Genomic DNA, 23,608 nt, shown 5'->3' with positions numbered 1-23,608 from the left:
GCTAAAGAATAATTAAACCTCTAGAATTATCCACATGTGCACGTTTTCTTAGAGTTTTTATGAAGCACTGTGATGCTGCTGTAAAACGATTCTACATTGATTTATAAAAATGAAAGAAATTACTTTTAAAAATAATTTAAATGACATATAATAAATATTAATGCAGTTCTATATTTTTTTTATAAAATACATTCATTTCATATTAATAATCCGATTTCTACAGGCTAAAGCGCGTATGAACGTCCGAGAGAAAATAAAGAGCAGAAATTAATTGATTTAAAATGGAAGATATGTGATTGCTTAACATCCACAGGCACTGACAATGTGAGCTCCCCCGTGCAGGAATCATAGCCCCACGTTCAAACATTCTTGCGCCGGGCTGGGGCCCTCCTTTAGGGCGGGGCCCGTTTCAATTGAAACGGTTGAAACATAGCTAAGGCCGCCTCTGAATCTGATTAGACCATTAGCATCGCGCTCAAAAATAACCAAAGAGTTTTGATATTTTTCCTATTTAAAACTTGACTCTTCTGTATTTACATCGTGTACTTAGAACGACAGAAAATTAAAAGTTGCGATTTTCTAGGCAGATATGGTTAGGAACTATACTCTCATTCTGGCGTAATAATCAGTGACTTTGCTGCCTTAACATGGCTGGCTGTAGGAGGCGCAATGATTGTTTATTACGCTGATATGAGAGTATATTTCCTAGCCATATTGGCCTAGAAAATCACAACTTTTAACTTTACTTAGTACATAATGTAACTAAAGAAGAGTCAAGTTTTAAATAGGACAAATATCGAAACTCTTAGCGATGCTAATGGTCTAATCAGATTCAATGGATTATGCTAAGCTATGCTAAAAGTGGTACCGCCAGACCTGGAGATCGGCTGAATGGATTCCAAAACTGTAAAACTCAATTGTTAACTCTAGGGGAGCTGGAAAATGAGCCTATTTTCAAAAAAGTGGAGTGTCCCTTTAAAAATGTATGCTTATATATTTTATTTTTGTATGTTATTTTTAAATAAAACTATACAGGGACTTTATTTACAGAGTGTTCAATGTTTGCAGACTGTTCTGTCTATCAAGAAACTGTAGCTTATCCATTAGAAAATCAACAAAAGATGCTCCCAGTATCTCTTACGATAGGAGATCTTTCAACAGATAACTTTATAGTTCCTTTATAATTCCTTGGGAATTGAATCTGTGACCTTTGAATTGCTAACACCATGCTTTACCAGATGAGCGGCCGGTGACTTCTTTTTTTGAGGGCGCTCGATGCAAAGTTCGTTACAACATATATGTAGCCTGTCACGTGTGGTTCGTAATTTCAAAATATGTGTTCTGCGCGTCGAGTGATCCTATGTGAGCATCTCTTTTATCATAAACGACTTTGACGCGTGTGCAGCAGGCACTTATTTTGACAAAACATGTGATGCACATGACGCAACAAACACATATTTTGAAAACACAAGCAACACACACGACTCTCCGTTATTTTGAATTTGCACCCCTCGGATGAGCAGTCACGAGCCGCCACTGGCTACTCCGTTATGTAGTTTGACAGTCACTTGGGCATCATACTGGAGCCTGTTGTATGCAGTAGCTTATGAGAAGAGCTGTATGATAGCAGTATGAATATTTTTTTTAAAGCGCACAGTCTTTGACAGGAAGTGTCCAGTGAGGAGACAGATCCAACAGAGCAGTGTACCTTGCTTCAAGGACATTTTGTAATGCACAGTAGGGGATGTAATGCTGGATTTATGACAGGACACAATAAGCATCAAGTGAACTGCGTCACACGGTGCCGGCGGCAGTCCGTTATCAGACTCCTGTGGTGTGTCTGATGTGGGCTAAGGTGATCGTGATCGGAGGAATGACAGACCCATCACAGAGAACTTAGGGGCTTTGTCGTCAGTGTTTAGAAATTGTCACCTTTAATAAAATGTCTAAATGGAAACATTATTTACTTTTTTCTGACTACTTTTGGTCACAAGTTTCAAAATTCATTAATTATTTTGTGTAAAACTACCAAAAGGAATTTATTTCCAATCCCTCTCTCCCAAAGGAGAACTTTTGCATTTCTAAGTTCAAAGTGGTGCTGATGAAAGACTATATACTTTTTTTTAGTATTGTTGTCTGCCAGGTGCTTTCTTCAAAATGAAGGTGCTACACAATGCCATAAAGCAACCATTTCTGGCTGTTTGGTTAAATAAAAAAGCCTTTACTACCTGAATTTCCTTTCTGTTTCACAAAAGGTACTTTGTAGAGGACAATATGGACTATGAAAAAGTAAGAAGTGCTTTTTTTAAGAACCTTTGGCTGAATGGTTCTTTGAGGAACCATAAATGGATCGTCTATGGCGTTGTTGTGAAGAACATTTTGTTTTAAAAATTGTGTGGTGTAAATAATGTCATTTGAGTTGGTTAGGTACATAGTTAAATAAAGGTTACAGGAGGATTGGAGCTTATGCCAAAGCTTTACCAAAGCTTTAACTGTTTTGACAACTGGGCTTTAGTCCTCAATGGCATCCCTCTTTCATCACTTGTTCATTGTGGCTTTTCCAAATCAACATTTATAATTATATGTAGAAGTATTTAGAGAGCTAATTAACCTGCTAGCAAAGCATTTTAGATTAGCAGTGTTAATCTCTTTCAAACAGGGCTGTCTAAATCTTACTGTGACTAAATCATTTGAATTAACTTTTAGACTTTAAAGGGGACATTTCATAAAAATCTGATTTTTCCATCTTTAAGTGCTATAATTGGGTCCCCAGTGATTCTATAAAGCTTGAAAATGTGAAAAAGAACAACCCAGTAACTTGGTAAACCATTCTCTGCAAGCATGTGGAATAATAGGCCATTAAAATGTGGCTCTCCTTGTGATGTCAGAAGGGGATAATACCGCCCCTTAATATGTGCTATCCAACCATGGCACTGCTGCCATTTAGTTCAGAGATCAGCTCATTTGCATTTAAAAGTACACACCCAAAACGCCACATTTGTGCTCACACCTACAAAGTGACAATTTTAACATGTTATAATAAAATATCTACATAATATTTTGAGCTAAAACGGCACATACGTACTCTGGGGACACCAAAGGTTTATTTGACTTAAAAAAGTATTGTAAAATGTCCACTTTAATTCTTCCATTCCTCATGTTTACACAATAAAAAAACCTTGTAATTGTAAAACATTTTGTTTGTCATTTAAAGAGATGAAGAAAATAGTTTGATAAATATTAATAACCACATAGTTGATGGCAACCATTGACTTGCATAGTATTTTTCCCTACTATGGATGTCAGTTGGTGTCATCAACTGTGTGGTTATCATCATTTATAAAAAAAAATGTGTATATAACATGAGTGTGATGACATAATTTTCATTTTTAGGTAAACTAATTTTTTTTGTAGTATACAGATCATTTTAACAGCATTGCATTTATTACTGTATAGTGAAGTATGTGTGCCGCCTCTGAAGTTTCACAATCTGTTACAAAGACAGGTATGATTTGACACCTGTTCCTGTGATATCTGTCAGGTGTAAGTACATTTTATGCATTGAGAAAATGTACCAAATGAGAACTGCGTTGTCCTTAAATTTTTTGAAGTTTAAAATACTTCATCCTATTAAAGCGTAAAAGACATCTAAAAGTAAACTATGATACCGCTAGGCTCTTTCTTTACATTTATGCATTTGGCATACACTGTAATAGATATTTAAGGGCGCACTCACATAATCCCAACCAAACTGCGCCCGAGCGTATTTGACCCCTAAAGCCTGGTTCGTTTGACTAGTGTGACTAGTTTTGTTAATGCCTGCAGAGGTGGGTTTGGGCGCGGTTCACTTGGGTTTAGGATTATGTGGGCTGCACACACTACAGATCTAAGCAATAATAGGCATGTGAAAGGGCTGTGTGTCATCACGCCCCAAATGACTTAGAATAAAAAAAACATAGACTTAACATTTTGATGGGCTACAGTGTTACAAAAAGCACTTTACTTCCTGTTTACTTCCAAACAATCGCACCCCAATGACAAAAGCATGCTTGGGCTCAGATCGGACAAAGTACGGTGTAAGTGCATGCTTTTGGGATTAGGGAGTGGGGACATTTGCACCCGGGCACAGTTCGGTTGGGTTAGGTATATGAGTGCACGCTGAGTGACCTTCGGGAATCAAACTCATGACCTTTGCACTGTTAATGCAATGTTTTACCAATTGAGCGTCAGGGATACTTTGAACTCAGTTGTTGGACCAGCAACATTGGGGTTATATTAGGGTGGCACAATCTGTTAAGATGGCCAATAGAAGACTGATAGACAGGAGTGACATTATCAGGAAACATAACATAAGTTTTCACTGCTATGCGGACGATACCCAGCTTTACATCTCGTCACATCCTAGCGAAACCCACCAGTTTTCTAATCCAACAAACTGCAACAGCAATATTAGGGACTGGATGGCACAAAACTTCCTTATGCTAAACTCCAATAAGACAGAGATACTTATTATCAAACCGAATCGCTCCAAACAGAATATGTCAGATTACAAGTTGCCCATAGATGGCTGCACTGTGGTGCCATCTTCCACGGTTAAGAAGCAATTTATCCTTCGATAGTCATATCTCCAACATCTGCCACACAGCATTCTTCCATCTTAGAAATATCTCAAAAATACACCATATGCTGTTTACATCTGACGCAGAGAAGCTTATCCACATTTTTATGACCTCTAGAATAGACTATTGTAACTTGTTACACTATATAAATAAATTGAATTGACCTAAAAAAAAGTAATATTTAATTTTGCAGATGCATCTGATGATTTTAGTGTTAATGATTAGGTATTAATTGAAGTGCTTAGTCAGAAATAACACATTAAACCACAGCTCAGTTTACTTTACATTAAACAGGATGCAGTACAATTACTGAATGATTGATACTAAGACAACATGACTTTGTCTTGGTATGCTGTCTTTATTCAAGTGATATTTAAATTTAAGATAGCCCCTATTTATCCATTGATGCTGATGATTCTGCACTGCAGAATCTATATTGTATTAGTAATGACAAACAGCTTCATCTAAGTGCATTACTGGCGTTGCAGCTGAGACAAAGATAAATGAACTTCTGATGATTTTGCAGCTTTTAAACAAGTGATAAATAGGTTTAGTACAATGAAACACCTGCCTTTTAAATTGCAATAGATGTATTTTAATTCGTGCTGCCAATTTAAACATGTAATTTTACCACTTGGCACCTATGTACAGTACAGTAAATTCCACTGTTAACTTGTTTTGCTACCGTAGGAACCTTAACATAGCACCTAAATACAATGCATTGTTTTTGTAAAGATTATACAGTAACATAAAATACGTGTCTCGATTCTGTAAATTAGTACTCGGATAATCATGGTAATCAGACACAATATGTAAAGAATAAAAGAACAGATTTGCATACATTCATTTGTTTATAATTAATGTTTAGCGACTGCATGTCCTTTTTGAAAAGCTCTTATTCTTGAGAGCTCATCATTTCAGATTCACATAGTGTCTTACAGATTCTCGAAGCTGGTAAATTGTCAGTCTTTGTACTAATTGTAATTGCACAGTTGAATCCACACCCACAAACGTCAGAAAAGAGCAGTGAACAATAGCTGGTTGGGTCTATTGCTTTTCTCAGGAACTGCCACATGATTTAATATATGACAGGCAGACATGGGCTTTCAGAGACGTGCTGATTTGGCCTTTGTTGCCTGTGAGTGTGTGAAAATATTTTTAGGTTGTTACAATAGTTTTCCACTGAGACCTTACGGAGAGAATGACAGGCAGTACAGCGAGGAAGGGAGGGATAAAACAAACTCAACAGTGAATTTAAGAGTCGTCTTAATAGAAAATTGTCATGTTATGTTCATTTTGTCACATATTCCACACACAAAACACAATGTATTTTTTGGGGGTTTTGCAACATGTATTGTGTTTAATATCATAGAGTGGGATCAGCTTTAACAGATACTGAAATTACAAACCCTTGAAATCATATTTTTAAGTTGTTAGAATTGGTCTGTGTAGGGTAGGGTTCCTCTTTTTGTACTGTGATGATTGATGACTATATCAAACTATGTCAATCTCTTTTATAATAATTCTGTGATTAAATAAACCAAGTGTTTCCAACATTACAATCATAAAATAGCAAGATGTTTTTAGTATTGCATAATGTTTGAAAGTGCTAGCAACATCAAGGCTTTAGGTTTGATTCCGATACGATGATAAAATGTATACCAAGCTTAAATGTATTGTAAATCACTTTGGATAAAAGCATCTGCCAGCTGCATGAAAGCAAAAGTAGATGATGAAGTCATTGAAAAATAACCAGATGGAGCGCAAAGAAATGTAATAGAACACTGGGGATCTGAGATTTGTTTTATTTTTTAATTGTGATGCTTTCAACTTAATGTGCTGTCACAGCTCATGGTCAAAGACATGTGTGCATGTACAATTTAATTTTAAACAGTGTTCGAATTATGTCAAAGCTTATGGAGCGTACCCTAGCTAAGACCCCCCCCCCCCCCCGGCCAAGCCCCCCTTTGTCATTATGGGTTCTCTGTGATTTTACAAAATAAGTTGTGATCCTGGTTTTAAACAAATAACCCCCGGCCAAGCCCCCCTTCCCCATTCGTTTACCCCTCAAATTAAGTGTGAAACAGTGGCGAGGCCAAACATTTTTAACTGAGTGGACCTTGGTGAAATAGGGTGGAGCTAAATGCCTAGTCTTAAATTACATAATTTTACAATATATAGTAGTTCATAGATAAATGGATTACATTACGTTTTTTGAGTGATGGATCAAATAAGTTTGGATCAGCAAAACATAAAATATAAAAATATAATAAGAACAATATAATAAGTGGGAAAATATAATAAAAACAAATAAAAAATTATAATCATAAAAAGAACAAAGTTACAAATAAAGTAAGATCCAACAGTAGTACAGAAAAATAATCAAATGAATAAAAACACAGTCTTCTTCATTGTATAAATTAAATATTATTAATCTTTTAAAGCTATACAGAAGTGATTTTCCTTTTTGTCTTCTATAATTTAATTAATATAATGACACAAACAGCAGATTTCTGAGGGCACCCAGGCACTGCCACTTAAAGACCACTGACACACACATCTGTTTTCTTTCTGAACAGTTTGCACTTACTTTAAAACATAACTTTTTTTGGTATTTTGGGATAACTTTTTGAAATGCACGTCTCTGTGCGTGCGCATATGAGTGTGGGTCCAAAGTATGGGCGTCTGTGCCATGGTCTGTGCGCACAGAATAAATCTTCTTGCGCTCAAATTGTTTAAAATCGCTTAACATTTGCAAGGTTTAGAAAAAAATTTAGGTATTTATTTGGATGATGCGTATTTGAGGGTTTAGTATTAAAGAGATTATCATGTATTGCCATTTATGCACGATTTCTTTTTCTTTCCCAATAAAATGTTTTATGTCTCTTCTGACTGGGTGGACCAGCCGTCAATCTGAGTGGGTAGATCGCCATTGGTGTGAAATAATAATTTGAGGAGAATAAAAAAAACCTAAAGATTACTAAAGATTTTTAACATCAACAAGGTGAAAATAATCCATACTTGTGCATATGTTCATACTTGTTCATTTTACATATTACGAATTTTTAAAGGATTTGAAAATTTTCTTAACAAAAAAATCCAGATAATTTACTCACCACCATGTCATCTTGTTGATGTCTTTCTTTGTTCAGTCGTGAAGAAATGATGTTTTTTGAGGAAAAAATTTCATAATTTTTCTCATTTTAATGGACTTTAATGAACCCCAACACTTAACAGTTTTAATGCAGTTTAAAATTGCAGTTTCAACGCAGCTCCAAAGGACTCTAAATGATCCCAAACAAGGCATGACGGTCTTATCTAGCAAAACGATTGTCAGTAAAGTAATACGTCATCACGTCAAGAGGTCACGGATGACAAACTACGCCCCAGTGTTTACAAGTGTGAAGAAAGAGGACCGTTCCCACGTTGTTGTATGTGGAATGATACGTATAAATGTCTTTGTGTCAGTTTATTGTTTAAAATGGTCCACAAATGTGTGTTTCATATACAGTATGTAACACATGACCTTTCGACGTCATTACGCAATTACGCAATTACGTTAGGTCCAAGGAAGAAGTTGTGGTTTAAAAGTGCTATTTTTTTCTTGCCAAAAGTGACAATTGTTTTGCTAGATAAGACCCTTATGCCTTGTTTGGGATCATTTAGAGTCCTTAAAACTGCAATTTTAAACTGAATTAAAACTGTTAAGTGTTGGGGTCCATTAAAGTCCATAAAAATAAAAAAACCTGGAATGTTTCCCTCAAAAAAATTATTACTTCTCGACTAAACAAAGAAAGACATAAACCTTTTGAATGACATGGTAAATTATCTGGATTTTTTAAAGAAAATTGACTAATCCTTTAATGTACTGTTTATACAAAATACAATGAATGCAAAAACAGCTTCAATATTCTATACAATTAATAACTGAATTAAAAACAAGATTATGTCTAACAAGATTTAATCTGTTGTTATCTTCTGGGCATTTTCACTCTAACACTAACTTTAACCCTTAAACAGGCAATGTGCACCACGGGATACGCTCTCTTCAGTGTCTTGTTTGGGGCATAAAAAAGATTTTTCAATCAAATCCTTATATCACTTATCAAACCTTGGTCTGTCTTGAATATGTGGGTAACATTATTTGCTTCAAGTTTTTTTTTATCAATTGGTCAGCCTGACCTAAATCCAACATGGCCACCGGTTTTGCAGGACAGTCAGATTTTGTTGTAAGTAAATGAATATTAATCTTACTTTTCTTCTTTAAAAAAAATATTAATACTGCTAATATTAATTGTGAACATTGTCTTGAGGTGCTAAAGAAGAAAATTTGGTTATATGTTGTTTATCTTGTTATTTAGCGCATTTTGAAATATACGTATCCCCTGAGATACATTGCCTGATTAGGGTATAAAAAAGGGATTAACCACAATATTGCCTATCTTTGTATTTTGAGTTAAAAAATGTAATAAATGATCAAATTTGCAGGTTAAACTGATATTCGTATATTTATGTGACTAGATCTTAGCATTTTAACTGGATATTTTCTTTCACGGCTTCACAACAGCTAATTTTATGGTATAAGGAATAATAGGGAATATGAGTTATAGAGCTGATACCAATGAATTCTTCAGATTTTGAGAAAAGTGATGAAGATGAATTTTTTTGTGACAGTGCAGTGGTGTATTAGAACCAAGAAATTTAGGTAATTTTCCTCATACCAGGCATGCATTCCTCTAAATTGCAGCCAATAAGAGGCCTCTGATTGAAACACATATAGACCCATATAGTTTACATTGAGGGGTAGGTCAGGTAGTATGCAAAATTAATCAATTCTTAAATAATTTACCAAACTATTATCATCTAAAAAAAATATATTTTTTGCAGATGGAGCAGAAAAGCACCAACGAAGCCAATGAAGACATTCAAAAACTGCTCATTCTTAGTTAGGCCTACTTACATTTAGTTGTGTTATTTACATGCATTGTTACTAGTAAACCTGTTGTTTACACTTTTTAAAATCGATGAAAAAATATGTATGGCATGTTTTAGAGCAAGAGAGGATTTCAGAATCACATAATTTTTGCTGCAAATAAAAAATAAATTTTGATGACTTAATACTTTTTTTATACCTTAATAGGGCAATGTATCCTGGGAGATACAACTCATAAAATCCTGAATATATCAAATATTTAAAAAATTCCAATGAATATCTTTTACATAAGTCCAGATGATACAAAAAATGTCATGAAATGATTTTTTGCTCAACATTTTCCACTCTTGCCTGTTTAAGGGTTAAATGCAGTTCTAAACGTAGGTTCGGGAGGAGCCTAAACATTCAGGCCTGTCAATCATCATCATCATGGGCGTATATAAGGCAGCCTTCAGGCCTTCCTGTCCAGCTGCTTTCTTTTCCGACATCCCTCCTCCTCCCCATCTCTTCCTTCTCTCTCTCCTTCTTCCTCTTTGCAGTTCCGTTGCAGGGGGTTGAACTTGTGGCTCGATCCCCAGCCTCAGGTTCGCTCTCTCTGAAGGTTCAGAGCTCAGGTACAGAGCTCCCTTCGAGGACAGCAAGCCAAGTTTGTTTACCATTAATCATTAAGACCTGAATGCGCAGGCGAACTAGTGAACTTGCCCATATTTAAAAACTGTGGTGAGCATTTAGTTAAAGCTGAGTGGCAAATGTATGCACATTTTTATAATCCATAAACAATAAAAACTGAAAAACATACAGTATATACAGTGAAATATACCATTACTGTAAAATAAAATGATTCGTTCCGTAAAATGGATTTTTGGTCATACCGCCCACCCCTATTCCGAGCTGTGTGACTGAGTAGAGGCTGGGACCAATTTGCATATTCATAGATTAATGTATACTAAATGAGGTGAGGGAGCACAATGTTACATTCTAGCTGTTTTAAAGCATGATGAAAGTACTGTCACAGAAACAACTTTTACATATGCTTTATATGATCAAAGACGAGTTTTAACTGATAAAATGATCGACTAGAGGGGTACATTCACACATTGTTTGATGCAATAGACTTGGAAGATTACAGTGCCATTCTATGACTATATAAGATTTTAATAGTTAAAGTGATTATTCTTAATACTTTTTCAATTTAAGTAAGAGACGTAATTGTTGCAGTAGTCTGGGAATTAAACGTTCCCTGACAATAACTACTTTTTTACAATAACATAACTTGCATGTGGCATTGCAACTTAACTATTGTTTTGACAAGAAATTGACTGTCATATATGATTTTTATTCTGTTTCTTGTCCTACAAGAAAAATTGCCCAGACACAGACTATACAGTAGCGCTACAAAGGTGCTTCTCTTTGTCATAAGAGACACCCGACCACAAAGATAATAGCAGACATTCTCATTATTATGTTTGCCAAATATGAACAATTTGGTGAAAGTCCACTGTGAGAACCATTAACCAAAAGGTACATGCGCTCAACTCTTTTGTGGCAGCTTGATTGAATTTGAGAACTGAAGATAAGAATCGCTAAAAGCTTTTGCCGGCCTCTGTGCAAAAATCTTTCTCTTTTCTCGCTGAGTTTCCTACAAAATAGTTAGGTATTTCATCTCATTTCATCGCTTTTTCCCTGCATGGAGCACCTCTGTGATTCCACCCGCACGGAGTGCTATTGATCCCCGCCTCTGGCTTGCAGCTGTCAGTATGTGCCGGCACACCTTCGTGCTGATGGGAAGGAAGAGCTTTTAGAGGAGTGAAATCAAAAAGCAATTTACATGTTTTTCTCTACTTTTCCATACCTTTCTCTCTCTATCCTCCCACAGAGCTCCTGTCAGCCTGTCACGAGCTTCACTGCCGTTACGGGTGCATCATGACCAGAAACGGCACCTTCTGCTTTTGTGCAGATGGATTCGAGGTTGGAGAGGATGGCCGGAGCTGCAGAGGTAGGTGCTCCAGGGTTCCACCAGACATCATCCAGTTAGATGAATGAGTGGCTTTGAGGAAAATCTTTTTTTTCTGCTTTATTTGACACATGGCATCAAATCTACAGAAAGATTCTGTCAGCCATTCTCAAACTTATCAGACTGAGTACTTTATCTAACAATTTTCTCTACGAAATTTTCAGCATTGACACACAGCATTGATTAGCAACTTGCAACAAAAAGCTGTATATAGAAATTAAACATGACAAAAATACCAATTTGTGGTTGTCTGAAATGTTTTTTTATTAGCAGATGCCAATTGTGAGAAAGCTATATTGCTGATTGACGCAACAGAATAGTAAATAAGAGACGTACATGAAATTGGTTAAAAGGACTGTAAGTAGGAGTTTTAATGTTTTATTAATCAAAATCAATGTATTTATTCATAAATAGGTCCTCATTGGTGTCAAATGACCTCCGCCAATGAAATGACTTTTCTTTGTAAGCTTAGAATTTACATAACGGCTACCGTAGTTGCAACACGCATTTGGAAAAGCGAAGCGCTAGAGAGCACTGTTTGTTTTAATGCAAAATACAATTTCACCAGAAGATGGGGGAAAATCCTACTTACTGTCCCTTTAACATAAAGAGAAATAATATTGTGCATAATATTTAGTAATATATCCTCTTAGGTAGTTAAAAATATAGATATTTTTTACATTGCCCGCCAGCATTTTTTGTGATTTTTACAAAAGTTTCACAAAATGTTAAGTTAATCATATTACATACAGTGGATATTAAATAAAAACATATAAAAATGTTTTTGTGAGATGATATTTTTTTATATTTCTTTTAATTTTTTTTATTTGAATCGCATATCTTTACTATTGTAAATTTCTGTGCCATGTTGTTGTCTACTACCCATTCTGCTTACACATACTGTACAGTCAGGGCTTGACATTTACACCCGCAAACCCGCCAAATGCGGGTAGATTTCCGCTGTGGCGGGTAAGACAGCCAGTCCCACTATACTGTAAAAAAATCTGTAGAAATTGCAGTATTACTGGGTTTAACTGGCAACTAGCTGCCAGTTACTTACTGTAGATTTTACATTTATGTTATTTAATGGCAACAGTTTGTTCAAAGTTAAATGAACATGAAACATTTTCAGTCTTTTATCTTTTACAGTAAGTTACTGGAAACCAGCTGCATAATAAAAAGCAAATTTTTTACAGCGTAGGAACTTTGGCAGGTACTTTGGCAGGTTGAATATATATTTTTTATTGTAGTTTTCTTAAAAGTTATGCGAAATTGTAAACAACGTGCAATGCGACATTGGGTAACTACAACTCCCATGAGCACCCCCTGTACCCAGCAAAACGTACAGTATAGGGGTTATTTACCAGAGAGCTCGAGCGCTGACGGATTTGCAAAAGCACGTGACACAGTCTGAGCGCATACACGCAGACTTCCAGAAAGATAAAACAATTGCATGGAAGTGATTTAAAGTGTGTGCACACTCTCTGGACAAGAGCGGAGATAAATTCATAGCGCATACCTGAATGAACACATCCTAGTTTTGTCCGAAATCAAAGGAAAGCCGCGAGCGTAGAGGTTTACGCATCATTTTAATGTAAGCTACTTTGGGTAACAATAGTAGACCTCATTTTAACAGAAACCATGATCAAGCTTATAAAATACAATCTGCATAAACAAATTGACAGTAAAATTCATGTGCATGTCTTGACAGTATTTACAGTACTGCTGTTGTTAAAGAAAAACACAGCCATTTTTCAATATTTCACTATTTTTTTTTACATCATATCATGAATTAATACATACCTATCTTCGTCAATGCATGCACTTTAAATCTTTGTACAGCGCTTTTTCAATGTGTTAGTATTAACCTAGCCCCATTCATTTCTATGGCTCCAAACAAAAGTTTTATTTTGTGCCACCATACTTACTCATGTAACTACTCATGCAATGAATAGGGAAAAAGATGGAGATGTTTGGTAGCTTCTAAATTCATCCCATTTTGGAGCCATAGGAATGAATGGGGCTAGGCTAAATGCGAACACATTCAAGGAGCGCTGTACAAAGATTAAAAGCGCAGGCATTGAAAAAAGATAGGTATGTATTAATTTGTCTATGTTGAGGTAAAAACATTGTAAAATATTGAAAAACGGTGATGTTTTCCTTTAATAAATATTTAAAGTGTTTGTCTGGGGTTTTGTGTTTATATTTTCAGTTAATCTTCTACACCCCTGCACTACTTTTAATACATTTATTAGAAGTTAATCTATTTATGCCTTACTAGAATGTTTGTCATGCACCTAAATATATGATATGATCTATAATTAAATGTAGTCTTTATTTGGGTGGTCAATCTGCATTCGAAAGTCAATCTGCATCTAATCTAGCTAAATCAAGTAAAATTGCTTGAATAAAAAGTCATTTAGGATGCCAAAGTCAAGTTTAATCATATAAAATAATTTTTTACAACAAGAAAATTGTGGCCTTTGGAAACAACTAACCACTTTGGCTTGTGAGCAAAAAAGTTAATGGCAAGCCCTGCATACAGTACACACCGTTGGTCTAAGTTGCAGAAATCAATCTTAAACGGTAAATCATAGGAGAACCATTTTTACTGAATTTGCTCGAGACGTCTTGTAACTTATGCAGGACTAATCAGTAAATCACCATTGGAACATTACAGCGTTCTGCAGTCTAAACAGGCAAAGCTCTGGAGACTGCTGCAGGACAGGGCCAGCCCAGTGATACAAGGTGGCACAGGAAGAGACCACATTAAGTGGATTTTATGTATTTAGGTCATGTTTGAGCACACCTAATTTGTCAAATGACTCTTTCTCTGTGTACAGACCATGATGAATGTGCCGTGTATGGGACGTGCAGCCAGACCTGCATGAACACCTATGGGTCATATCGCTGCAGTTGTACAGATGGGTACAGCCTGCAGTCGAACAGACGCTCCTGCATAGCCAAACACGGTAAGCGCATGATAAATTAATGACTTGGAGATATGCATAAGCCGTCTGAATATAGTCACGCTCCATTGTTGTTTTTTCACAATACGCACTGAGTTGAGACGAGGTGGATTATTAGTCGATGTGATATGAATGGCATTAACTTGCAGTTGCACAACTTTGCTGCAAGCAGCCTGGGTTTTTTCTGACCTTGGAAAATATAACCTGAAATATCAAATGCTATTGGGCTGTGCGCTTGATGAATGAATGGGTTGTGTGGTAAATCTAAAATTAATGTTCTGCACACATGTTGCATGCTGAATTACTGTAGGTATGTAGCGGCTAATGATCTGATTTTGTTGAAATCAGATTGTGACCAAATATTAAATTCAATTACTTTGGGAATCCAGACTCAACCGCACATTCATCTTCGACAAGCACCTGCAGATTGAGTCGATCAGGGGTTTGCATTGGAGATTCATTCGCAGTCCTGATATCAGTGTTGCTGTGCCAAGGGACAGAAATAATGGAGCTATTGGTGGAAGATAAGCCAGACAGTGAGGATTACGTGGAGGCTGAATTTTTATGAAGTGCAAGACCTGAAGGACAGCTATTCTCTGTCTTTATCAGGCTCTGTCATTGATTGCTTACCTAATGACACCTGCTTGTGAGTGTGCCTTCCCACCAGCCAGAAATCCAATCAAGTTTATCATTAAATCTTTAGCTTGGTAATAAAGGGGTTTCAGAGCAAAAACATTCAGTACAATCGTAAATGGATTCTAATCCTTTTTGAAGATTGGTTTTTGGATCAAGCAATTGTAGTCGTTTTAATAAAACGCTCGATTCAGTTCCAAACTCTTCAATAAGTAGTTTTTCTACAAGCATTGATATAATATAAGGGTTTATGAAGCTGAATGTTTTTGACTCTCCCTAAAAATATAAAAAAAATTCAATCCTTGTGAGTCAGCTGACATTGGTGTCTAATTTTAGTTTGGTTTGGGTATGACTTCAAAAGAGGGGGTTGACATTTAACTGGTTAACTTAGCACCCTCTTCTATACGCTACATTATAACTACGCTCGCTAGTGTGGTTTAATATTGGCCGCTGTACTCTGCTGCTTACGTTGTCCATTGATTTTTCTGTGTTTTCTTATGCATTTACTAATTTAAAGCTACTTTGAAACAAACAATTGTGAAAAGCACTATATAAATAAAATTGAATTGAAAAAAAAAAAATGAAATGATGTATAGATTTAAACAGTGAGGACACATTGCAACAAGGGTGGCACAGTGGGTAGCATTGTTGCCTTATAGCAAGAAGGTCCCTGTTTAAAGCCTCGACTGGTTCAGGAGGTCTTTCCATGAGGAATTTGTATATTTTCAATGTGTGTGTGTGGGTTTAATCCAGGTACTTTGGTTTCCTCGTACAATCCTTAAAGGGACACCCAAAAATGAATTTTCTGGCATCATTTACTCACTCTCATGTTGTTATAAACCTGTATAAATGTCTTTTTTCTGATGAACACAAAGGAAATATTTTGAGGAATACGTGTAACCAAACCTTTGGTGAGCCCCATTCATTCCATAGTAGGAAAAAGAAGTGGAAGTGAATGGGGCTCACAAAGTTTTTTATTAAAAACATTCCTTTAAATATCTTCATTCGTGTTCATCAGAACATAGAAATTTATACAGGTTTGTAACAACACAAGAGTATGTAAATTATAACAGAATTGACATTTTTAGGTGAATTGTCCCTTTAAAGTCCCTGTGGACCGTAAGTCGCATTCAACACAGATCAACTTTTGTGTTGTGATATATTTCCGGGTGAAACGAAATATCACATGAGGAAAAAAGCGGGCGTGGCTTATGTTTTTCACTGTGAATTGATTGGATATAGAAAAGTAGGTGTTTCATTCAGAAATGGTACTCGGAGCAGACTGACAATTGTAGTGGGCGGGGTTAACAGATGCTCCCACCCAAGCCATCTAGCTGACGTAATCAGCTCGAAGAAAATGCAGAAGTATATTTTCAGATTTTAATTTAAGTTTATAAGGGGACATTAATTTAATAAAAGATAATGACTTATATTAATTAATTGTTTATAATAACACTGCAATATTACATTAAAAATCTAAAATTTGTCAGTTTTGATTTCATTAGGACTGTAAAACATGCTGGTTTTGTTAAACTGGAGATGCCAAATTGTCCATTCTCAACTTGTGTGTAGATTAACCAATTCTCACCATGATTTTAGAAAAAGATGCTGAAATTATGTTAGGAAATAAATAAATAAACAAACAAACAGTGCAGAGTCCTGCACAGGTTTAGTTTTGGAGACCCGCTGCCATCCGTACCCGCAAAGTTCAGCACCAGATCCGACCAGTCACCCATGATAATATCAAAATTAAATCCGCACCCATTAATATTTGTCCCTTTACCCAACCCATACCTGCATAAATCACACATGCTAAAATCATTCTAACTAAAGTGCATTGTTTTTATCTGGTCCCATCTCTCAACATCACAACAGCGTCATGAATGGGCTAATAAAACAGGCTAAAGTGGGCTTTGTTTTGCGCCATTCAAGTAGCCCACCATCGGCACAAATGGAACCTGATAACTATACACAAATAGACCTATTAATGAAAAAAGAACAAGAAAAAATACAACCTACCTATACTACCCCTGCTGTGCTCCTACAAGTCTCGTCTCAAAATGCTTTCAAAGACGTTCCCAGCTTCCAGCTATCAACGGCAAAACTTTATGCAACTCCTGCAACGCTCGCTCCAACTAGGCTACGAGAAGCGTCAACAAAGGTGAATTTTAGGAATGTCACAATCCAACCGTTTTAGACACTTTTATGCGGGTATCCTTGGGTACCCAACCCGTTGAAGGACTCTGAAACAGTGCATCATCTGAATTTTCCTGTTGCTTGATATATATATATATATATATATATATATATATATATATATATAGCCAAGATAGCATCCAAAGAAATCATATACTGTATTTTTCTGTGACAGTCTAACAGCAAAAGAGTAAGGGGCAGCCTGTCAATCCAAAAACTAACCAATCAGAAACTCTCCCCGTGAATCATTTTTCATGCTGACATTAGGTTGGATGAAGTCTTTGGATCAGGGCTTGAAACAGAGGTTGGCAAAATGTTAAAAGTTAACTGATGTTAAAAATGTTAAAAGATCACTTACAACACTTACAGTGTCATATGCGTGTAAACATGGTATTAACATCTCAAATTCTGTAGAAGCGAAATGTTGTCGTTCAGGGAACATGTTGTCAAGAGGGACATTTTTTACAGCGTTTACAGATGAGCTAATGCAGTGAAAAAACCGTTCCAGATAAAAATGCACACATGAAATAGACACTTCAGTTCATATGTGTCCTGTATGATAAATTATTGTCGTCATGGTACCCATTTGCATTATTTTAAAGCTATTTTTCCCATAAGGACATTTCACTGCTTGCAAGACCCATAATGTCATTTGTAGGCTTCTGAAATTTGCAAAAATGAGAAATGGTGCGCACACAAATCTTGTGTGTAAAGTATGATACAGTATAAGTGTAAAGCTCTCCAGGGTTACCGTTTGTGACCTAATAAAATGACACATACTTGTAAATATATTGGCGCACTGCACTGGAACCAGTTTGCACATTTTTTTAATTGAACGGGGATTACGCCACTGCGTGCCGTACGGTGGGAAATTGCTTGCGGGCAGCTGCATACCTTCCAGCTAGATGCTGAATATGTCCTGCTTTTAATCAATGTGACTGCTTTCCTATGAGGAATAAACTGAATATAATTACCCATAAACTTAACTGAACTCAGTGCTCACCCACATTAATATTAATTTAGCAGAAAGAGGTTGTTGCACAAGGGTAGCTATGAGGTTTCCATTAGATATAAAACCTCATGCATATAAATTTCAGAGCATCTACTGTACACTCCCCAGCCATCCGAGGAGGCCAGACAGAATATGACATAGCCATTAGAAAGGTTCTTAAAAAATAAATAAACTTGATATAAATAAACATTTGTTTGTTGGTTGACCTTCAAGCGTATATAAATGTGTTTTTTTAATTTATACCCTGATCTGTTCGTCTACATTCTAGATGCATGTATTTTAGTTTATACACAATGTACAGTGTGTGTTTTGGTATACAAGACATTAAATGGTTAACGATGCTCCTTTTTGTTGGTAAGTTTCCAAACCTGGATATAATATCTACTATCACTTTCAAAGCACAATGCAATTGAATAGGAACAGAAATGTGAAGCCGACTGCTGCTTTTTGAAAATGGGTTTTTCTCCTAAGAGACATGTTTCTCAATTACCCGTGCCCTTTGCACAAGCCTATATTATCCTGTTCTACTAAAAGCATGGAATAGCTTGGAAATTCTTGTCCTCCTTAGGCTGTCTTGTCACCATTTTCCCATCCCTGTATTCCAGAGTCCGGTGAAAGCCCTGCAGCTCTGCTGATCGGATCCTCGGATAGTATTATGATCGCGACCCTAAACGGATCCCGCCTGCAAACCCTTAAACAGCTGGACTTAAATGGGACTCATAGTTTGGATTTCAACCATAAAGAGGAATCGGTGTGTTGGGTCACATCTTCAGAGTCGTCCGGTCAACTGCGGTGTGCCAGAATGAGGAAAGCAAGCGGATTCACTAAGGAACAGGAAATAAAGACGGTCCAGAATCTCCAAGGTACGATTCCTGCTAGACATTACTGCCAAATGAGGTTGCAGTAAATGTGAAATGTGGATGATAATATGAAATAAAGGAATTTAGTTAAAGTTTAGGTACTATAAACCTTAGTTCAAAGAAATATTGTATGTCTTTAAAAATGTAATAAATAAGCATTAAATCAAATTAATAGAATTATTCGTTTTTAAAGTAAATCTAAAATCATCATTGTGTGTGGCGTAACTACAGTTCAAATGAAGTCCAAGTACATAAACATGCACTTGTATCATTTTACTTTCGAGTCGTCTTAAAATGTGGAAGTGGACCGCTATTGATGAAATATAGTTTGTGTGTCCTCATCTTGTCTGTAGAGATAAATGCATGGATCATCAGTGCTCGTTTCTACAGAAATCTCGGTCAAACAGCCAACCTTTATTGCATCCGTTGCACTTTTCTGTGCTTATGCATAAGTTTTATTTTCATATCTTTGTTTAAAAATTATGCAAGCATCCCAATTAAATAGGCATCTAGCAACAGGTGTGCACTAGGGTGTTTTTATGGTAGTGTGCACTTTCATTAAATGGGGTAGTGTGGTTTTGACCCAAGTAATACATTTTAAACACAGACTCGCATTTGGCCAAGTTATTGAAGCGGTAGTTAAACAGAGTCTTAAGGGTGTATGCTAACAGAATTGCCTATTTATTCATCTCTGCATGAATTGGTTTATACCCTGCAGAATCTGTGTAGTTCGAATGATTTATTACTTATCTGTTTAGATTTTTTTGACTTGAATCAGTGAATAAGCTCACGTTGTCATCTTGAGATATTGATTCAGATAATGGCCACGCTTTTCTTTACGACTTGGAAATAAGGCAAAGCAAAGCATTTCACTGATAGCATATTTCAAACCCAGCACTGTGCATTAGGAGCCTCTAATGTTCCCAGAGTTTATTATCTACCAGTTCTCGCAAAATCAATGTATTTGCTAATATGGCTTACTTTATGAGTCACTTTCCCTGCTTTTCTTTATATATTTATTTTCTGCCATGTTGCACAATTTCTTTTCTGTTTTTTTTTTCATAATTTTGTTTAACTTGTGAATCACAATGGAAACTTTTTTTAAATGCATATTTTCATAGTAGAGATGTTCAGATCACTTTTATCAAATCTCAAGTTAATCGTCCATCACCCACCCAAACCTATGATTTTTTTTCTCATTTACATATCCATCCCCAACCCCTACCCGATAGTCACATTACATACACAGGGCCTATCTTGCACCCAGCGCAATTGACTTTGTCAGTGACGCATGTATCATTCGTATTTTGCACCGGCGCACAGACGTTTTTCCCTCCACAGACGCACGTCAGCAAACTAGGGAATGAATTTGCGCTCCCTGGGCGGTTCAGTGCAAAAAAGGACGCGTGTTCCGGCGCAAACCATCCCTGATGCTATTTTGCAGTTTCAAAAACAATTGTGCCACTGACCAAAAAAAAACTAGTCTAAAGTCAGTGGCGTGTGCGCATGGTTCATTATGCTATTTTAAGGGCGCATGCTTGACCATAATGTATAGCGTGCACAATGTAACAGTTATTTTTGCAAATCATAAATTGCTACAATAAAAAATATTAACACATGAGATAAGGGAAATCATAGTGGTGAGCATTGTGGTGATAGTTTTTATTTATTTTGTGTGGCTGCGTTAAAAAATTATCATGCAAATAGCGATTAAAATATTTTCATAAGTTTGTTGTGTGGCTGTATTACGTTTATTTTATGTAAATAATAATTAAATTGTTTTCATAAGAAACCTTAATGTATATGAACTTGATTTGTAAGTGTACTTTGGGGTTGGACCTTGCTTGCGTTTCTTGGGTCCGATTTCAAAGCCCCCAAACCCTTTCAGCGGTGAGGGTGGACGCAGATCTGTGTAGAGGCAGATCCACCTCCTGTTACACGGCGTGCCCAATTTATGCTGGCAAGCTTGGGATTCCCCCGTCTCCTGACATCATTGTAGCGCTTGGCGCAACGATGCGGATGCCATGTGATGAGACAATTGTGGCTATTTCCTCTCACGCCTGTTTAACCTACGCTGATTTGGGCGGGTTTCTCCTATCCCGCATACAAAACAACTTCTCTGTCTTTGACTGCTCTTACAAGAACGTCGGTCTCCTCGGCTGTGAACCGCTCTTGGCGTGCGCCTGGTAAATCCGTCATAATAATAGCAACCCGCCATGGAACTTGCGCCCTTGCGTTTAAAGGGAATGTTGGATAGCGTTCTGATTGGTTTATTTGACGTTACGCCCAAACCACACCTATGAATAATGAACCTACTTCAGACCAACCCCTTATTGATTTGCGCTTGGCACAAGAGCAACAGCGCCCAAGATCCGCCCACAAAGTCACTTGCGCATTGCGCTTCGCACTTGCGTTTCAGATCGTTAAAATAGGGCCCACAGTGTTTAGCGAGATTTTATGTTAACATACTGGATTACTTTGAAGTACTCTCCCTTTAAATTATTTGAAGTTATTGTGGCACATACATACACTTTGAAAAGTTGATATTGATATCTCAAAGGTACATTTTGGTACAGTACCAAATGTATACATATCTGTACCTTAATGGTACATATAAGGACCTTTTTCAATGCATCCTAGTGACAGCTTGAGAGTGTACAATGCTTTATCGCATTCGCACCACTTTTTTGAGAATGTACAGCATGTGTCATTTCAATCAATAGTGATTTATGCATCATTATTTTCCCCACCCGCAATAAAAATAACTCCACAAAGAAAACTGTAATCTGTGTTTCACAAATTAATTTACAGATATCCTCTTTATTTTTCCATGAAGTATACAGGCCAGAATTTGTTTCCAGATGTAAATTTTGTCTGGCACAAGTGGGCTGTTTAAAGATCTGTTGATGTCTTGGTGATAGTAGCTCTTTTTCTTCAACTGAGAATTTGATTTGCATGAATAATGTTTTTTCATGAATATGCTTAAGTAATTAGCACATTGTTGCAGCTCACAATGACTAGTAATGAACATATGCCTGATAATTGATGTGATAACTGGTTCAGCTGGTTTATGATTCATTGTAAATGTCTGTTAATTTTTACTTTTGGTAATGCTTCCTTTTATTATGTCTCACGTTTATATATAATGTAATACCCATGTATAATGTATAAATAATGTACTGTATATTTACGGTTAGCTTGCATTATGTAAAGTAATCATGTTTTTTTTCTCTAGATGTTGAACAGTTGGCCTTTGATTGGCTTACGGGAAACTTTTACTTTGTGAATCGAGCAAGTGACAGGATATTTGTCTGCAACCAGTATGGAGATACCTGTGTCAAAGTGATAGACCTAGACCTGATGAACCCAAAATCGGTGGCGTTGGATCCTCTGATGGGGTAAGTTTAAAATTGTTAGAAATGTTTGTGTTTTGGACATTGGCATAGGTTTCAAATGCAGTAAACTCCCCAATAAAACATGTTAAAAAGGTGTAGTTCACCCAAAATAAAAATTCTGTCCCCCCTCATTTTGATCTAAATCTGTATGAGGTTTTTTTGTAGTATTTAATATATTATAGTATTTGTTTTTTTTATACTATGAAAGTCAATAGGTACCATCAACTGTGTGCTTACCAGCATTTATCAAATATCTCCTTTTAAAACTCATAAAGGTTTTAAACAACATTAGGGTTAGTAAATAATGACAGCATTTGCATTTTTGGATAAACCATCCCTTTAACCCTTTATCAGAGTATTGTCTCTTCTTTGTCTGAATCTATTTAGCACCCACAGTCATAAGTATTTCTTGATTTATCCAACAGCCAATAATCTTCTTCACACAAATTTTGTTTTACTTTGACACCTCAAAGCCACAGGTGAAACAAGGTGGCAATGAAGCCGTGAAATGTTTTGTGAGAAAGAAAGAACACAAAGTGAAGGAGAGAAGGATTATTCTAGTTATTAGCAGGTAAAAGGAACTCCGTGGTAATATTCCCGGCGAGCTTAGAATAGGAATTCAGCAGAGAGTCAGTCCCATTTATTCATGAGATTGCAAGGACAGGAAGAGCACACTGTTCCAGGATTTTTAATGAGACTCCACGCGCCCAGTGAAGCTAAATTGTACGATGTTCAGTATAGGACTAAAGACTGCAGGGACGACACAGGCCATCAAAGTGTGAGTGTCATCCTTTTGTTAGCATGCTGTGATTCTGGCTAAACTAAAACCAGACACCAAGACGAAATACACTGTTTTTTTAGTAAAGGACAGCTATTCATCTTTTTTAGTATAAATGATGTTTTCTGTTCTGTGATCATGAAAACACTCTTCAAAACCTTATAAAAGTACACATAAAAAAAGTTTCCTTGGTGAACCA

The 23,608-nt window shown here is 36.4% G+C and overlaps 1 protein-coding gene across 2 annotated transcripts in view; it reads left to right on the top strand.

Moving 5' to 3' along the window:
• The window catches only part of lrp1bb (low density lipoprotein receptor-related protein 1Bb), a 379,953-nt gene that overhangs the window by 133,677 nt on the left and 222,668 nt on the right, over positions 1 to 23,608 (top strand). For both annotated transcript variants that reach the window (XM_065251976.1, XM_065251975.1), the window contains 4 exons: positions 11,429 to 11,548; positions 14,410 to 14,538; positions 18,982 to 19,239; positions 22,472 to 22,634. In XM_065251976.1, the coding sequence (XP_065108048.1) occupies positions 11,429 to 11,548; positions 14,410 to 14,538; positions 18,982 to 19,239; positions 22,472 to 22,634 (670 nt within the window). The remainder of the gene's footprint in view (positions 1 to 11,428; positions 11,549 to 14,409; positions 14,539 to 18,981; positions 19,240 to 22,471; positions 22,635 to 23,608) is intronic.

The sequence above is a fragment of the Paramisgurnus dabryanus genome, chromosome 15 (assembly GCF_030506205.2).
Source record: "Paramisgurnus dabryanus chromosome 15, PD_genome_1.1, whole genome shotgun sequence".
NCBI classification, from domain to species: domain Eukaryota; kingdom Metazoa; phylum Chordata; class Actinopteri; order Cypriniformes; family Cobitidae; genus Paramisgurnus; species Paramisgurnus dabryanus.
This window is presented reverse-complemented; position numbering and strand designations above follow the sequence as displayed.